At 44.7% G+C, this 18,963-nt stretch overlaps 1 protein-coding gene across 2 annotated transcripts in view; it reads right to left on the bottom strand.

Annotated features, from left to right (window-relative positions):
- EGFLAM (EGF like, fibronectin type III and laminin G domains) overlaps positions 1 to 18,963 on the bottom strand; it is a 199,709-nt gene that overhangs the window by 41,310 nt on the left and 139,436 nt on the right. For both annotated transcript variants that reach the window (XM_007961426.3, XM_007961430.3), the window contains exons 7-12: positions 17,549 to 17,664; positions 16,644 to 16,962; positions 15,878 to 15,978; positions 14,683 to 14,783; positions 11,253 to 11,397; positions 5,659 to 5,848 (exon numbers count right to left, since the gene is read on the bottom strand). In XM_007961426.3, the coding sequence (XP_007959617.3) occupies positions 5,659 to 5,848; positions 11,253 to 11,397; positions 14,683 to 14,783; positions 15,878 to 15,978; positions 16,644 to 16,962; positions 17,549 to 17,664 (972 nt within the window). The remainder of the gene's footprint in view (positions 1 to 5,658; positions 5,849 to 11,252; positions 11,398 to 14,682; positions 14,784 to 15,877; positions 15,979 to 16,643; positions 16,963 to 17,548; positions 17,665 to 18,963) is intronic.

Below are 18,963 nucleotides of genomic sequence, written 5' to 3' on the forward strand. Positions count from 1 at the left end.
GTGTCATCTCGGCCGGATGAATCTCTCACCCTTCCCTCCTTGAATTGGTCCAGACTTTTCATATAGACTCACTGGGAGGACGGGTAAGGGCCAGGCACCCAGGGTAGACCCAGGAGAGGAGACTGATTTCAGGGACTGCTAGAATTTAATTAAAGCCCGTGCAGATGGCTTGCCACCCCAGTTGGGGTGGGCTAGCCTCTGTGAATTCCAGCTGGTGGCTACTGAATGTTCAGGCAGACATGGCCAGTGGTCTCCAGCCACAGCCCTAAGAATGTCACCCCCAGCATTCGCAGTCTCCACAGAGATGCTGGCTGACGTCGATCTTAAAGAGCCAAACTCTCAAAGGTCCCTGAGCCCTGCCAATTTCTGTGGGTTGTGATTCCTTCCCAGAGCTTGGCTAGATCCACAGGAAGAAGCGGGGTCCTTGTATGTTATTTCAGATGAACAGAAAAGGATTACTTTACAAATCTTATGCATTTTAACTATTTTTTAAGAGGTGGGGGTAGGGTAGGGGAGGTCATGAAAGCCAGATGGAGTTGCTGACTTGGTGAAAGCAGCATTTCAGCAAGATAACTCTGGGAATGGCACACAAGACAGACTGATGAGTGACAGGAGTGGAGGAGAGGAAAGAAGTCCTGTAGGGGAGTGAACAGGGTGGCCACAAAGAAAATGGAGAGACTGTGAAGGATCAGACTTCCAAGGAAGGAAGAAATGAGAGATTCATCGTAGTGGTCGAAGGGCAAGAAGATTACTCCAGCACAATCTCAATATCTGTAGCTTGAAAGACTAAAAGAATGGTGCAGGAGGGAAGAAATAAGAGTGACTGTGGACAGGACCTGACTTCTGCAAAGCAAAGGGAGAGGTTGCTTTGGTTGGCTTTAAGTCTAAGATGACTTGGAAATACTCAGTGCTGGTATCAGGCCTTGAAAGAAGGGAGAGAGGTTCCCAGAGTTTCCAAACCAGTGTGGGTACAGGGTCACACAAGGCATGGCACTTGTGTGAGCTGGAGAGAACCTGAGCATGGGTGAATAAGCCACAGCAGGGGCTCTGTGAACCGAGAAGGAAAAATTATTGCATCTGTATTTTGCCTAGCCTCTGCCTGGAGCTGGGTGTGTATTTCCATCAACTTTCAATGCAGGCAAGATACTTCTGGTATTAGTATTCTTGTGACTTGTGACCAATAGACCTCACAGTTGTTGTCACATTCCATTTATTGCACATATTTCAAAGTATCATTTATACTTGTTGCTACTTTGAAGTCATGGGAGTTATTTCACCCACCATTAAATAATTCTGTTCCTTAATGCTTTACAAAGGAGCACATATATTACTGTAAAAGCAAAACAAAAAATACGTGATAGGGCTGGGTTTCAGTATAATTGTTTCCCCTTATAATATTACATATATTATTTTTCTCCATTTAAGAACATTGTTATGAGAAGAGAGAGGTCCATGGGCTTCCCCAGACAACCAAAGGGGGCCGCAGTGCAGAAAAGGTTAAGAACCCCTGGGCTACTGAGAAGAGAGAACCCTGGCAGCAAGGGCCCAGGGAAGCCAGGAAGGGTGAGTGCAGAGTGTAGCTGAACAGGTTCATTTTAGGGGGAAAACTCTCAACTCAGAGTGATGGGGAGGAGAGGTGGGTGCGGCAAGGTCATGTATACACGGACCTCATCATCAATATGTAAAGTCACTTTCACCAGCGCCTACCACAGGCCGGCTGTTGTGTAGGTTTCTGCTAGAAAAGAAAGCAAGAGGTAGAAGAGAAATAAGACTTCTAAGGAGGGGAAAGAACGTGGAACATCATTGGGTGGAGTTCCTTAAAGAGACCATGAACAAGGAGAAACTTCCCTGTCTCCAGCCCCCAATCCATAACCGAGGCCCACCTATTTTTCCCCTAATGATCTGTCAGATCTCTCTCTGTTTCTACCACCACTACCACCTGGATTAAACCGTCATTTGTCATGTGACCTACTGCAATAGACCTCAGCTGGTCTACATGTACCCCTGAAAGCCCCTTCTAATGAGCTTTCAGGGGATCTTCTCAAATCACAAACTACATCAAGGCACCCATCCCCCACTTCCTCTTCCCCTGGAACAAGCCCTTCCCTCGCCTGGAACGTCCTTCTCTCCCTTCTCCACATTTTCACTTCTACTCTTGCTTCATATTAACTTCCTCTTCTGAGAAACTCTTTCCCCGGCCCCCAAACCTTACAACCTCCCTATTGAACATCACCAATGCAGCATCACTTCTCCTTCATAACACTTACCCCAGGTGTAACTTCACCTTCACTGTGTGATTATTATATTAATTTGGTCTCTCCTCATGGTAACCATATGAGGACTGAGCTGGATCCTGCCTTGTTCATTACTTGATCTCCAGCACCCAGCACTGTGACAAGCACTAAGCAGGTGCTCAGTGAAGTATTTATTGAGTGAAATGAGGAAAAGAGCTGGTAAGCCAGGGTGAGACCCATGGTCACCACAGACCCCTTGCATCTCAAATCTGGGAAGTGGCTCTGTGACTGCTCCAGCAGAGTGGGGATATCCAAGACAGGATTGGCATAAATGAGCGGTGGAAACATAGGTTTGAGAATCTGAATGGAAATAATCAAGAGCTGGACCACAGAACGCAAAATTTGCTGAGATTTCTGACTAACTAGTGTAGAATGTGACTTGCAGAGAGCACAGGAGCTGGGAACAGTCTAACGAAAGACAGGAGATGAAGTGGAAGGAACTGAGTAATGAAAGGCCCCTCTGGGGAATGAAAACAGGTTTAGTGGGAAGGAAGAGAAAAAGTCACAGCTGAAGATGGCAATGCCAAGTTAGAGATATCAGATGGGAAACCATGACCTCCCTGGTGAGGCCGCGTTTGACTTAAGAAAACTTGAATTTCAGGAGGAGTAACCCAAAGGACAGCAAACATGAAAGCTGAGGAAGGATAACCAGCCCCACTCTTATAACCCTGGAGAAAATGAAATGGGAAGAAATGTAAAACACCAACATGGCTGACAGGTGCCATTAACATTCACAGAGAGAAATCTATACAGTAATCCAATAGCTGTATCCAGGACTGGAGCCCGCAAGAGAGGTCTTTTTGGTGCCACCTGCTGGAGAAGCGGGTATCACACTGTGTCGGAATTAACAAAGCTGGCAGAAATCAGTTCTTGCCCAACTTTGCAACCTCTGAACTACCTGTCAGAGGTTTCCATGCCATCTCAGGACTGCCAGGTTTATTCAGCGCTGTTCCCCTGAAGAAACAGATTATAGCTGGTTTGATGGGTAGGATTAGAATATGAATAATAATATTAATAACAGGAAATATTTATGAAATGTTTGCGATGTGCAAAGCCTTATTCTAAGTGCTTTTTATGCACCACAACTCATGTAAACAAAATAATCTTATGAGGTAGATACTATTTCTAGATGGGGAGACTGAGTTGCAAACATTTTTCAAATCCAGGCAATCTGCAGGGTCCAGGCTCATAAACAAGACATGTGATTCCTAATGGAATGGCTGGTTCTTATGTTCTGAATCGTCGCAGAGAGAAAACGGATTTTGGAGACATTGTCCTACCATAGTGAAACTTTAATAATTGTTTCAGTCATTGCTGCTTACTGTTTACTTTGACCAAGTAATCAATGGATGGTAAACGTTTTTTGTTAAGTAAACTGCATCTTTTATAGTTATAACAATGGCATCACCTATAGGAGTGAACAAGGTGGAGGGAAACAATTTGGTAGCCATTGATGTAGTTGATTTTGTTAAGAGGGTAGTCTCTGGTGCCAGAATGGCTGAGGTCACATTAGGCTCTACCACTTACTAGCTGTGTGACCTTGGGCGAGTTACTTAACTGTTCTGTTAACAGTTGGTTTTTTGTTTTGTTTTGTTTTGTTTTTTAAGACAGAATCTCACTCTGTTGCCCAAGCTGGAGTGTAGTGGCACAATCTCAGCTCACTGCAACTTCTGCCTCCTGAGTTCAGGTAATTCTCCTGCTTTAGCCTCCTGGGTAGCTGGGATTACAGAGGCGTGACACCATGCCCAGCTAATTTTTGTATTTTAGTAGAGATGGAGTTTCACCATGTTGGCCAGGCTGGTCTCCAACTCATGACCTCAGGTGATTTGCCTGCCTCAGTCCCCCAAAGTGCTGAGATGACAGGCGTGAGCCATCGCGTCCAGCCCCATTGGTTCTTATCCGTAAAGTAAGGCTAATGATAGCACCCACTTCATAATAACCTTGGAAAGATCAAAGTAATTTAGAATGGTGCCTACTTAAAGTAGGTGCTCAACTAATATTAGCTACAAGAAAAACAAACAAAACAAAAAAACTGTTCTAGGAGTCATGAGGATTGAATCCTACCTCTGATTGAGGAATGGGGAGAGGGATGAATTGATAATGTGGTCAAGAAAATGCAGCAAAATGTTAACGGTAGAATCTAGGCAATGAGACTATGATGTTCACTGTGCATTCTTTCAAAATAACATCTTAGAGATGGACGGAAAAGAGATTCAAGGAAGAGACTTTGCCAAGGGCAAAGTCATAAGGATGTGATGCTTAGAGTAGTGAGTGAAAAGGAGAGTATCCTAGAGATATCGATCCAGAGTCCTGATATCATAGAGACCCTGTTATGGACTAAACTGTTTTTCCCCCCAAATTCACAGTTGAAGTCCTAACTTCCTGTATTTGGAGATAGTATCTTTAAGGAGGTATTTAAGGTTAATTGAGGTCATTGAGAGTGGGGACTTAATCCACTCTGATTGGTGTCCTTGTAGGAGGATATTTGGACACACAGACATACCAGGGGTGTGCACACACAGAGGAAAGATCCCTGGAGCACACAGTGAGAAGGTGGCTGTCTGCAAGCCAAGGAGAGAGGCCTCCCCAGGAACCAAATTGGCTAGCACCTTGATCTGGGACTTCCGGCCTCCAGAACTGTGAGAAAATTAATTTCTGATGTTTAACTCACCCAGTCTGCAGTATTTTGTTATGGCAGCTCTAGCAGACAGTCCCTGAATTAACCAACTTGGGAATTATCTACCTGTTGCCTTCAGTGATAGAATAAACATCCTTATTGCTTTAAAAATAAGCCTAGCTCTGCCTGCTACTTTCGATAAGTTATTTAACTTCTGCAAGCCCCAGTTTCTTCATCTATAAAATGGGCATGATGATAATTTCTGCCTCTTAGAGTTAGTGTGAAAGTAAATGAGAGAGTGTATGAGAAAATGTTTGGCACTGTGATCATGACTTAGAATTCGACCACTTCTTTAAGAAAGAGAGGGTATATGAAAGCTCTTCTTACATTACTGTGTTAGCTCTTCCACTGGACTGGGTGAGGTAAGGTAAATGGGCTGGATTGCTTATTGCTTTGTCCAATAAGACCATGCCATATTTTATGATGAGACCCAAATTGCTAGCAAGACACAACCAGTGTTTGGTGCACCATACTGTTACCATATCTTGGTGTTCAGATGCAGAGTCAGCATGTCTGCAGAGCACCAGCCTCACCCCTGGGGCCTACCACCCTCCTGACGTTCTGCAGGTACCAGCTTCCCAGGGTAGAACCTAATGTTGCTGTTCCCTCCATGGGCCAAGCCAGAAAGGCAGTCCCATAAGACATATGTCCCATAAGACTACCCCAACCCACCGGGCAGCCACTTACCCACATCAGCCCCGCTGAGTGCTTTTCCCAGGGGCCAGGGCCTCATGTCGATTCTCCTCCCATTCACAGCGAGTGACTGCACACAACCTTGAAAGCCTCGGTTTGTCCCTGTTGCTCTGACCAACCAGTAAGCGCTGGGAGCGCCACCAAGATAGAGAGGTGTCCGGAAAGTAATTTTACTGTATTGGCCCTTTAAGAAAGATGACCACTCATGAATACTCTCACTAAACAAAATCGAAAGCCAAAACACACCAGATTTTTATGAGGGACATGGTTAAGACGTCAGTGACAGCTCCAGCGTTTTCTTCCATCTGTATTTATCTTTAAGACCTTGCTTTACTGGAAAATCAAACCCACGATTACCGTAGGGAACTCAGTGAGTTTCTCAAAGGGCTGTGCTTCCAGAAGGGAGGATTTTGGAATGTCTAGAAGGGAAGGGAAGGGAGGTCAGAGCCACGCCTGACCCACCAGGCGGTGAACCATGCTAGGCATCCAACAAAAACGTTCTCTTTCCAGTCCTGACACCAGCTGCCTGTGTACTTTGGAAGGATCTTAGGGCTATTCTGTGCCTCCAAAGGTGCTAATACTAATTTTGTACACAGTGGGCTAATAATGACCTTTTCATTGTCCTAGTCACCTTTATACTATATCCTGAGAGAAACATTGTTGGGGTTGGGTGGCGGGGGAGGGGAATTACCAAACAGATCATGATGCAAAGTGTTTTGAAATTTGCTTATGAATATGACTTTTCTTTTTAAGTGTTGTTACAGTGAGGTAGGAAAATTTCCCATCTTAGACCAAACCACAATCTGGATTGCAGGTTTTAAGGTTACAAAATACAGAGCTGAAGATTAGGTGGGACAAAATTAAGTCACCTTTGGCCTTTTTTTTTTTTTTTTTTTTTTTTTGAGACAGAGTCTTGCTCTGTCGCCCGGGCTGAGCCATCTTGGCTCGCTGTAACCTCCGCCTCCCAGGTTCAAGCTATTCTCCTGCCTCAGCCTCCTGAGTAGCTGGGATTACAGGCATGTGCTACCACGCCCAGCTAATTTTATATTTTTAGTAGAGACTGGGTTTCACCACGTTGGTCAGGCTGGTCTCGAACTCCTGACCTTGTGATCCACCCACCTTGGCCTCCCAAAGTGCTGGGATTACAGGCATGAGCCACCACACTCGGCCTGGTCATTCTTTTTTTTAATGACCAAAATATCTCATTCATCTGCATTATAGGGTAAGGAAGGGTGTCAGGGAAAGGCACACTGCCAGAACTTATAAAATGTTCAGAGTGTAAGACTCTGAAACATAATTACGATCCTTTAAACTTCTGTTACCAGCAAGTGGAAAATCTAATCATTGTTTTATCTTTTCTGATGAAGAGATAAGAATCATTTGTAAATAGCAGACTGAACACAAGTTAGGATATGAGTTTTCAGGGTCAGTTACACTGTTTGCCAGCCACTGAGCATGCTGCTTTCATTAGATGAGTTAAACGTCCTCTTGGCTTCTTTCACCAAGATTCTCAGAATTGACTTCTTCTGGATCCCATCCTGGCCCTTCCAGTTTTGTTCCGTGATCTGGGGCCACAGCAGGAGGCTGACAGCTCAATCCTTTTCTAGAGCATGAAGTGCCTTGTAGGGGTGGGTGGCTACTTTGCTGTGCCGTTCGCAAGATCCCCGGCAATTGTCTTCAAATCTGGCTTCAGATGAAGGTTGCCTTCTGATCCCTGGAGCTTGCTTTGCCTCCCTCTACAGAGAAATGGAAGAATTCACATTCTCCCAGGGCAGCCCTTAACAGTTTGGGATGAGTCTGAGGCATAATTTACACTCCGGAGCTCCTCTACTGGATCAGGCAGAAACCATATCTGAAAAACTTGACCTGAGATCTCACTCTTGCTGATAACCTCTTCTTCCCTGTCTGTCTCCTCTCTCTCAGCAGTTTCTCCTGGGAGCACTTTCTTAATACATCACTTGCACAGGACTTCACATCTCAGGTCTGTTGCTGGGGAATCTCACTTAAGATAGAATCACTGTCTCTCAGGACAGCTTATTAAACAGCCACACTCATGGTCCTGCTTGACAACTTGCTTAGCAAGTCTCGCTAGTATGCAGGCAATCTTCAGCCTCAGTATCCATAAAGCTACATGCTTCTTGCAATTAATTCCTTTTTTAAAAAAAGATGGTGATATGGCTTGGCTGTGTCTCCACCCAAATATCATCTTGAATTGTAGCTCCCATAATCCCCACGTGTCGTGGGAAGGACTCGGTGGGAGGTAACTGAATCATGGGGGTGGTTACCCCCATGCTGTTCTCGCAATAGTGAGTTCTCATGAGCTCTGATAGTTTTATAAGGCGCTTTTTCCCCCGCGCTCAGCACTTCTCCTTGCTGCTGCCATGTGAAGAAGGACATGCTTGCTTCCCCTTCCACCATGATTGTAAGTTTTCTGAGGCCTTCCCAGCCATGCAGAACTGTACGTCAATTAAACCTCTTTTCTTTATGAATTACCCAGTCTCGGATATTTCTCCATAGCAGTATGAGAACGGACTAATACAGATGGGGTCTGATTATATTACCCAGGCTGAAGTGCAGGGCTATTCATAGGCTCAAAGATGACTCACTGCAGGCTTGACCTCCTGGGCTTAAGCGATCCTCCCTCCTCAGCCTCCCAAGTAGCTGGGACTACAGGCGTATGACACAACACCTGGCTAATTTTTCTATTTTTGGTAGAGATGGGGTTTCACCATGTTGCCTAGGCTAGTCTCGAACTCCTGAGCTCAAGTGATCCTCCTGCCTTGGCTTCCCAAAGTGTGAGAATTATAGGTGTGCGCCACTGTGCCTGGCAATTAAATTAATTCTTTTTTTTTTTTTTTTTTTTTTTGAGATGGAGTCTTGCTCTGTAGCACAGGCTGGAATGCAATAGTGCAATCTAAGTTCACTGCAACCTCTGCCTCCCAGGTTCAGGTGATTCTCCTGCCTCAGCCTCCTGAGTAGCTGGGATTACAGGCACCCACCACCACACCTGGCTAATTTTTTAATATTTTTAGTAGAGACAAGGTTTCACATGTTGGCCAGGCTGGTCTCGAACTCCTGACCTCAAGTGACCCACCCACTTCAGCCTCCCAAAGTACTGGTATTGGAGGCATGAGCCACTGCACCTGGCTCAATTAATTCTTACATTCATTACAAACATAGGATCTTGAGATTAACAAAAAATATAAAAACTCGTATAATTCAAGCTCTCACTGGCTGTTGGACTCCTGCTACATCCCTAACAAGAAGTTTAGATAAGTTACCCCTTGAACACTCCCCAAAGATACCCCCCTCTCCTGAGGTAGTCTGTTGTACTTCTGTCCTTTTATTAGGTGAAACTAAAATAGACCTCTTGAGGCTCATCCCATTCAGCTTCAACCTTGGGGGGTCCATGGAGTAAATCTTCCTTTCCCAAGGCTCTTTCTTTGACTCTATAATGAAAAACCACCTTGCATGCCTTCATCTTCTCTTCTCCAAACTAAACATTGCTCCTTCAATCAATCATTGAAGGGATTTCAAGTCATCTTCCAGTTTGGGTGACTACCCTTGGAACTGCTCCAATCTGTCTGCAGCCTTCTTAGAATGTGATCCAGATGTGAATGTAATCCTTTCAGAGGATTAGAGTCACTATCCGAGTCACTAGAAGCTATCACATAGTCAACAGAATAGAATAAGATCATCACCTCCCTTTTTTAGATGCTATGACTCTGTTAACACAGCCTATAATTTCTTTAGCTTATTGTTACCACATGACCCTGTTTGTTAACAGCTATGGAACTTCCCCTGTTTTAAACAATTAGACATTTTCACAGGCTTCTATTGTAGCTTCTCCATTCTGTCTTCATGTTAGTATTTTGGACCCAAGCTAGAAGTTTCTTTATTCCTATCAAACTAACTTTTATCATGTTAGGCCTATTAGTTCTGGCACTGACGTAGTTTACTGACCCTGTCTTTTTCTTACCTAGCCATCAGAGCATAAACAGTCTCCCTGGATTTGCATTTACTAAATTTGAATTCTTGTTCCTTTGGAATCACTGGGATCCAAATTAATGAGATATTTTCTCCTATATTTTGGAAGGCAGGGTGTCAGCAAGGCATAGCCCTTTATATCAGGGGTCCCCAACCATGGCCATGGACCCATACCAGTCTGTGGCCTGTTAGGAACCAGGGTGCACCGCAGAAGGTGAGTGGCGGGATGAGCGAGCATTTCCGCCTGAGCTCCGCCTCCTGTCAGATCAGCTGTGCCATTAGCTTCTTAGAGGAGCACGAACCCTGTAGTGAACTGCACGGGCGAGGGATCCAGGTGACACGCTCCTTCTGAAACTCTAACTATGCCTGACGATCTGAGATGGAACACTTTCATCCTGAAATCAAACGCCCTCCCTGGTCCATGGAAAAATTGACTTCCACAAAACTGGTCCCTGGTGCCAAAAAGGTTGGGGACCACTGCTTTATATAATGTGCCTTGCTGGCGAAGAGTAGAGAGGAGCCCAAGCAGGGAGGAAGCTGGAGACATATAAACAAAGGCTTTCTTGCTACATTTTTCCTTGGAGAATACAGACACCTGCCTGATTATAATTATAGGCTCAGTTCCTTGGCAGGCTGCTAATCCAAACTGTTTATTCTGAACATAGTCCTAAAATTGCTCAGACCATAACAAATATGTGAATACTAGGTGATTTGCTGAGTAGCCCAACAGTCCAGCTTTTTTTTTTTTTTTTTTTTTTTTTACCATTTCCTATAATTACGGCCACCCCTCAAAGGTAGATGAACAACTTATTCCTGCATTTTGAACCAAATGAACCTTTCAAGACTATCTTCTGAAGCCACAGGATTGCAACACCCCTGTCCTAAAAGCAAGCTTTGTGTTTGACACGAATAATGGCTTCTAGGCTGGGTGTGGTGGCTCATCCCTGTCACCCCAGCACTTTGGGAGGCCTAGGTGGGAGAATCGCTTGCGTCCAGGAGTTCATGACCAGCCTGGGCAACACAGTGAAACTCAATCTCTACAAAAAAAAAATAGAAAGAAAGAAATTAGCCAGGCATGGTGGCACATGCCTGTAGTTACAGCTACTTGGGAGGCTGAGGTGGCATGGTTTCAACCAGGGAGGTAGAGGCTGCAGTGAGCCATGATTCTGCCACTGCACTCCAGCCTGGGGGACAGAGTGAGACCCTCTGCCTCCAAGTAATAATAGTAATAATGGGTTCTATTCTTCCAATATGGGCCTTCTTCTACCGCTGGCTTTGATGTACTTAGGAAAGAGAACATATCCTTGGGCACGGGCCTGCAGCATGAACCTGTGCACCAACAGCAATGATGCTTGTAAGCTGAATTCTTCTCTTTGGTAGATGTGAGGTGGGTGTGTCCTGAAAGCTCACCTGGAGTGCAAGACCACTCAAGAGCACATCAAAGGTCTGTTGCATGGGTTCACTATGAGAAACAGGCCTCACCAAGCCTATCCAGAACTTGAATCCTGCAGATGCTGCCACGGCTCTGTGCAGTGAGCCCCTCTCAGGAGGCTCATGGTGAGTGGTACGTGGGGTGGGCAGGGTGTGGGGCTCATACTTACCTGAGACTGGCCTGTCACCGGGGTGCCGTTGTTCAGCTGCAACAGCCCGTTCTGCCCATCTCTGTAGAGCATAACTGTGTGCCAGCCCCCCAGTTTGATTTTGGTCTCACTTACGATGATGGCAACCCCAGTTCCACAATTAAACCTGTTGGGGAGGAAAAGGAAAAGAAGATTCTTTGATGAACCAGCTCATTATGTTTTCAGATTCCATGGACGTCTCTTCCAGGCCAACAGCTCCTTTCCGAGTCAGTCTGTTCAGAGTTATGTTTATGAATATCAAGTGCTGTTGAAATCAATACAGGGAAGGACTAGGCACCTCTTTCTGGGGACGATCTCTGTCTAGTTATCTTTCATCTGCCCATAGGACCTTTCAACGTAGGGACTTCGTTAGCCTGATTTTTCCTGCAACTTAGAAAATCATGGGAATTTGTGTACTGTGCTCACTACCTGCGTGACGGGATCTGTACCCCAAGCCTCAGCATCATGCAGTATTCCCATGTAGCAAACCTGCACATGTACGCCCTGTATTTAAAATAAAAGTTGACATTAGGCCAGGCATGGTGGTTTACGTCTGTAATCCCAGCACTTTGGGAGGCCAAGGTGGGCGGATCACCTGAGGTCAGGAGTTCAAGACCAGCCTGACCAACATGGTGAAACTCCATCTCTACTAAAAATACAAAGATTAGCTGGGCGTGGTGGCAGGTGCCTGTAGTCCAGAGGCTGAGGCAGCAGAATCGTTCGAACCCAGGAGGCGGAGGTTACAGTGAGCCAAGTTAACACCACTGCCTGGGCAACAGAGTGAAACTCTGTCCCAAAGCTAAATAAAAATAAAAATTAAAAATACAAGTTGAAATTTTTAAAAACTGGGCATGGTGGCCCATGTCTGTAATCCCAGCACTCTGGGAGGCTGAGGCAGGTGGATCACTTAAGTTCAGGAGTTCGAGACCAGCCTGGCCAACATGGTGAAATCCTGTCTCTACTAAAAATACAAAAGTTAACTGAGCATGATGGCGAATGCTTGTAATCCCAGCTACTTGGGAGGATGAGGCAGGAGAATTGCTTGAACCCAGGAGGTGGAGGTTGAAGTGAGCCCAGATTGTACCACTGCACTCCAGTCTTGGCAACAGACTCCGTCTCAAAAAAAAAAAAAAGGAAAAAGAAATTAATGAAAGGTAGTAGCTAATCCGCATCCCATTTTCTTTTTTCTTTTCTTTTGAGACAGTGTCTCGCTCTGTCGCCCGGGCTGGAGTGCAGTGGTGTGATCTCTGCTCTCTGCAACCTCCGCCTCCTGGGTTCAAGTGATTCTCCCGCCTCAGCCTCCTGAGTAGCTAGGACTACAGGTGCATGCTACCATGCCCAGCTAATTTTTATACTTTTAGTAGAGATGCGGTTACACCATGTTGGCCAGGATGGTCTTGATCTCCTGACATCGTGATCCACCCGCCTTGGCCTCCCAAAGTGCTGGGATTACAGGTGTGAGCCACCGCACCCGGCTCCTATTTTCTTTTGACTAGAAGTCGACGATCACTTCGGCTCATTAGGAATTTAGCCTTCTCTGTTTCTGAAAAGGACAGGACCCATAAGAAAAGTAAAGGAAAAATCATAAGAAAGAAAACAAAGAAAAGAAAATGATGGGCAACTAAGGACCTCCTTCTCGTTTTCAGCGATTGCCAAATGCTTACCATGAATTCAAGGTACGGAGAATTAGAATACAAGTCACTCTGCTTGCAAGGATTTCTCTGGGGACTTTCCCAACTCTCAAATAACAAAGCTCAGTGATATTCACAAAATATAAAAATCCAGGCTCATTTTGGCAAGCTGGCCAGCCCTGCCATCTGCGCTTAGCTGTACCTAAACACAGGCGAGGTCCACAGGAAGCTCAGCAGAGAGGTGAGACAGAGGAGGAGCGTCCTCAGATGGCTGCATTATTCTTGTTTTTATCTCAACCTCCCTATGGCCCGGGAATGCCCACAGTCACTATGCCTAACAGGTGGAATCTTGGACCTTTCTGGTCAACTTCCAAATAGCCACCAGGCCTCTTCCACATGGATCCTGAGACTTCCCGTGGGGAAGGAGTCATGGCCAGCATTTTCCTTACTAGCATTTTCATTAACTGCAGTCACTTCTCAGGCCCTCCCTTTGTCTCGAGATCCTCAGTGAAGTGAGATGCAGTCAAGAGGTATTGCGGAACAGGCTTACCCCAAGGAGGATAGCAGATTCACTCAGCAGGAGTTGCATAGTTGGAGAGCTGCTACCAGCTAACAACAGTCAGTGCTACTGAGAGTCTATCTGATCCTCCAAGTGCTAGAACCCCACAAGGCAAAAAATACCGCCCAAGATCCTGGTGGCTAACACCAAACTTCATGAATCAAACCATTTAGCAAAGCATGGGGGCCCATTTTCTAGCCCAAGTGGGATACTCAGAGGCCTTCTTCAACTTAACCAAAAACATTTTTTATGCTGAAAGTAATTTAAGAAGACAATAATGGCTGATGCTTATTGAGTACTTGTTCTGGGTCAGACACTGCTCTAAGCGCTTTTATGAATTAACTCATTTAACCCTCACAACAGCCCCACAGGAAACGCAGGCTTGGAGAGGTTGCATCATATGCTGAAGGTCGGGGAGCAGGGGGTTGGTGCCATTAGGATGTCAGCCAGTGCACCACGGAGAAGGACAAGCCTGGTGCCCGTTGGTTGTTCACAAAGAGGTACATTGCACACCTCCACAAGAGTCATGAAAATCTTCACCCCTCCACAAAACTCTGCCCCACAGAAGCCCACACATAAGCTAAAGGTGGCTTCCAAAGTGTGTTGGGGGAGAAACGATGAGGGCAGTGGAGGCAAGCCAAAGAGTTTCCAGCACAGCCCAGAGGAAGATGAGGATGGGGAGCCTATGGGAAGTTGGAGGCTCCTCTCAGTCCACACCTGTCAGCCACATTTGCCAAAAGGAGATGAGAAGACCCCAGCCTTCTTCCCATCACATCCACTAGAGCTCCAGAGAAAAGGAACTGTATTCCTTTGGCTCACTCTGCATCCTCAGGATCGACAGGAGTGCCAGGTACACTGTAGATGCTCAAGAAACATTCAGCAGCACCTACAGCACCAGTTACATCCCACAGTACCTGCAGTGCCAGGTACATTCAACAGCACCTCCAGAGTCAGAGTACATTCAAAAGTACCTGCAGCACCAGGTACACTCAACACCTCCAGAGCCAGGTACACTGTAGGTGCTGCTGAATGAATGAATGATTATAAGGTCCCAAAACGCAAGTTTTATAGGTTATCCTGCAATCCCAGTACCCCAGTATTTGGTAAACTGGTTCGTATCTACTAGACTCTATCCTGTATATATTTCTTATACTATAAAAATGCAAATATAACGTAGGATAATGTGACAAAAGAAGAGTGTGAGGCTTTTGGCAGGAATTACCTGAACTGCAGGGAGCGTCGGATGATAGCCAGGGACATGAAATCTCCCCTCCCGTGTTCATTCTCCCCACAGTAGAGCAGTAAGCCATCCTCCGCCTCCGCCTGTGATTATACAAACAAAAGCCACACGAACAGTAAGTTCCTCCCCTTCCATAAAGCGCCATCTGGAAAGACTCACAAATGTGAAACTTGAGCATTTTCCCCTCCACGATCCTATCTACAAAGGGTCAAGCACGTGGGTTCCAATTCACTCCCAGATACCTGGTCCTAGTTCATTTCAATAAACAAATGGCAGTGATATAAACTGAGAGGTGGCAGTGAGGTGAGAGGAAGGTGACTCCATCTTTGACCCACTCTTTACTTGTCCTTTGTGGATGCACCTGCAGATCCTCGGAAAGCCAAATGTACAAAGACCACGGTCACAGTGAGGATGCTGCTGGTGTACATCCAATTGTACTTTCGCTTTGTTCTTTCTATTTCCCTCCCTCTGGGGAGAAATGCACATTTGCTTCTTTCCTTCTATCAGGAGAACAGGATGATAAGAACGGCTCAACCGAAAGCTGTGCTGGTGGTCTTAGACTAAGATGGGTCATTTCTTGAAGACTCAACACTGTGGCCATGACTTCAAATGAGACTTCTTTCCAGACCTCCAGACCTTTTTATGTCTTTTGGGAGATACCCAAAAGAATCAGTTTAAGCTGAGGTCACTGATTGAATTGTTATCTGCTGTTGATTCAAATCAGAGAACCTCCACTGGGCCCTCACAATGCAAACGTTGCATAGAGAACAGTTTTCTATTTGTTCAGTGACAGCTATCACAATGAAGACAGAGAATTGGGCTCTCTTTTTAAACAATTTTGGAACGGGGAATGCATTGTTTCTTCTCAATCCTGGCCTGGGAGAAATCACTATTATGAACAACATTGCTCGGACTCCAACATTCTCACTTGGAAGCTTCATGTCAGCCACTCTAGAGTTCAGTGACATACAAACCCACTGTCTCCTCACTGTCACACTTGAATGTTGTGAATGTGCTCCTCAATCCTATTGTCTCATGAGCTGGTTTAGAGACAGGCTCTGTGTCATATTTACCTTTGATCGCTCTTCCTACTGCCTCCCTTCCTCTCCCCCAGCCTTTGAACATTGCTGTGTTAAAGTGTCCAAAAAGCACTCATCAAACAACGTGTCCCTCTTACCCTAAATTCAAGAGTAATTTGGAATGCCTGATAGGAGTTCTTCAGAGGTTCAAACGTTACATAGGAGTGGCCAAAGAACTGAGGATACTGGATAACAATATCTGAAGAAGAAAAAGATAACACAAAAGAATGCTATTTCCTCACTGCTTCAAAAGCAAAAATCAATATACAGCATTGCCTGGATATCATTAAGTGAGAACCCTCACTAATCTGTTCAACTTTGCTGTCTTCTTTTCTATACTTTTTATACCTACAACTCTCATTCTTGGAGACTTTGAGCTTCTGAAATTCTTAGGAAGAAGTTGCATTTTTGGAGACTGGCACTGACTTTCCTAAGAAGAAACCAATGACTTTCCTAAGAAGACACCACTGTCACTTGCCCTCAGCTATACAGCCTTTGTGTAATACAAGTTGGCCCAGTTGTTACCCTTCTTAACCCTCATGCATAAGTTTTAGCTGCATATTTTGGTAGAGATGTGATTATAGTAAAACCTACCTCTCTAAGGTAGTATCAGGATGATTTATCGATTGCTTTAAAGGGACTACACATTTGGCACACATAGAAATAGGATTGCTATCTACTTAGAAGCTATGAAAGTTGCCTCACAATTTGCCTTGTATAGCTAATTTAATGACCGATATGTGGAAGAAGGAACTTATCTTGGAAAAGGGACTAGAAGGAATTATGTTTAGACCACAAAACTGCCCTCTGGCTCTCAATGGTGCCAATTCATCACCACATTCTTCCTCTCCCCCAAGGGCCTACCTTCTGAGCAGCTCTCACCACCTTTGCCCAGGTTGCACTGGCATCGCGAGCCCCCCCAGGTGTAGTCATTGACACAGAAGCTGTCAGCAGAGCAGAGAGTTTCATCACAAGGCATGTCAAAGAGCCTTGACATTATGGCCACACCGTTCTTCCCTTTCCTCTCTATGGGAGTGGGCTGGGGAGCCACTGTGGTCACAGGGAGAGATGCTGAGGTAGGGGGGACGAGCCTGGAAATGGTCTTTGGGTTAGATATAGACATCTTCTTGCTTTCCACCAAAAATTTCTTATTCCCTCCTTTGGTAGCAGGAAGTGGTTTCACCTAAAGCCGGAGAAGGAAAGGGGTTCAGGACGAACACAGAGCATGGCAATTGGACTGTTTTATTTATAGCTGTTGCCTAGTACTTTAAAACATGGTCACTTCCAAAAACCCTAGGATGGAGATGGGGAAGGCAGCACTGACTCCAGTTTATGGACAAAGAGCTTGGTGCTCAGGGACTTTCAGTGCTTTTCCCTGTGTTACTCAGAAAATCAGCAGTAAAACTGATATTACATGATTTATTCTTATTCTAATATGATGAAGATGCATGCCTTTGTCAAGGAATTGTTCATTTCCTTATAGTACCCGATTTTCTGAAATTTCCCTTGGTGGGAAATCGAAATATATTTTTGCCAGATTGTGGAGTCCGCAGACAGGAGCTGCCTACGGAACATCAGCATGACTGGTACTTCCCTACTACTGATTTATCAGCCCCTGGAGACTGAGCGTCAGAGGAAACAAATCAGTGTTAAAAGCAAATGGGCCCATTTAAGTTTTAAGTACAATGTTTATGGTCCATTGGCTAAATTGCCTTGTTCGGCAAGGAAACACAAACACCCTGGGTTTTAAGAGCAGAGATTATTGTTACCTCCTCAAAGGAAATATCCAAATCTAAGTCGTCTTCAAATCCTTCATCATCCTCACCGGCTCCCATGTCGGTGATATAACGGGGTCCATAGCGGCCACTTCCCGCCTCCTCAGGGCCTTCACAAAGAAAAGCAGCACACCTTTCATCAGCAAAGGCCTTTGCTCCACTGTCTAGCCTAACTCAGCCGCAGGCAGAGCTGCACCGAATGGAACGCAGTGTATTGGAAACACAACAACGAATTCAACACAGAAAAGGAAGCATCAATGACCAAAACATATTAAAAAATGTTTCCTCTCGTAAGTTACTAAGGAATTGCCCACTGAAACCAGAAAGAGCTTCCATTTCATACTGACAAGACTGGCAAAAATGTCAATCAGGTAATAAAAATGTTACCAAGGATGGGATCAATGAGGACTCATACAGTACTTGTATAAACTGGTCCAGTCACTTTGTGAAATACTTGGAAATATTTCATAAAGTAGATGTTTGTTCATACCTAGCAATCCCACCCCAACTTACAAATGTTAGAGAAACTCTTGCACATGTGTACCAAGAGGCATGTGCAAAACAGGTTCATAGCATCAGAATTTGTAATAGTAAAAATACTCCAAATATGCGATTTATAAGAATAAACAACACCCCAAATGTCCATCAACAAAGAATGACTAAATTATTAATAGTATGTCTGTAAAATGGAGTACCATATAGTAGGGGAAAGGAATGAATCATCATTTAATGTATCAACATGGCTTAATCTCACATGATTTCATGCAAAAAAATTGTAAGTTGCAAAAGAACACATCTAGTTTGATGACATAATATAAAAGACAACAGCAAACAAAACAATATATTACTTAGGGATACATATATATATATAATTTAAACTCTTTTAAAAAGCAGGACCATCATATAAATACCCAAGGAAGGACAGAAAAAGGATGTGAATGAGGTGTGATTCACAGGGGCCCTTGAGAGTATTCCATCATATCCTATTTCTTAAAGTAAGTGCTGGGTACATGTAAATATTCATATTATTTTTATATGTTTTATATATATCTTATATAAACATACTTTTGATGTACAAAGTATTTCACTAAACGGTCTTTAAAACAAGAAAGGGAGATTATAGTAAACACTCCCAAAACCAAAAAAAAGGGGCCCTATAAGGTATCTTGGGGGCCAACCATTTCATCCATCTTAGCAGGATGACAAAATCTTTAGAACTGAAAGGTGGGTGAGAAAAGCTCTCAGACGTCAATACAGAGCGTTGTCTTTTGGGGGACATTCAGTTGGCATTTTTATTCAACTGTCATCCGCAGAACCCACTGATCCACAGTGCTCTGACTTAGGCTGCACACAGGAAGCATTCCATCAGGAGGTGGTAGCCTTTTAAAGAGCGGCTCCAGGGCACCTGC

The sequence above is a fragment of the Chlorocebus sabaeus genome, chromosome 4 (genome assembly GCF_047675955.1).
Source record: "Chlorocebus sabaeus isolate Y175 chromosome 4, mChlSab1.0.hap1, whole genome shotgun sequence".
NCBI classification, from domain to species: Eukaryota; Metazoa; Chordata; class Mammalia; order Primates; family Cercopithecidae; genus Chlorocebus; species Chlorocebus sabaeus.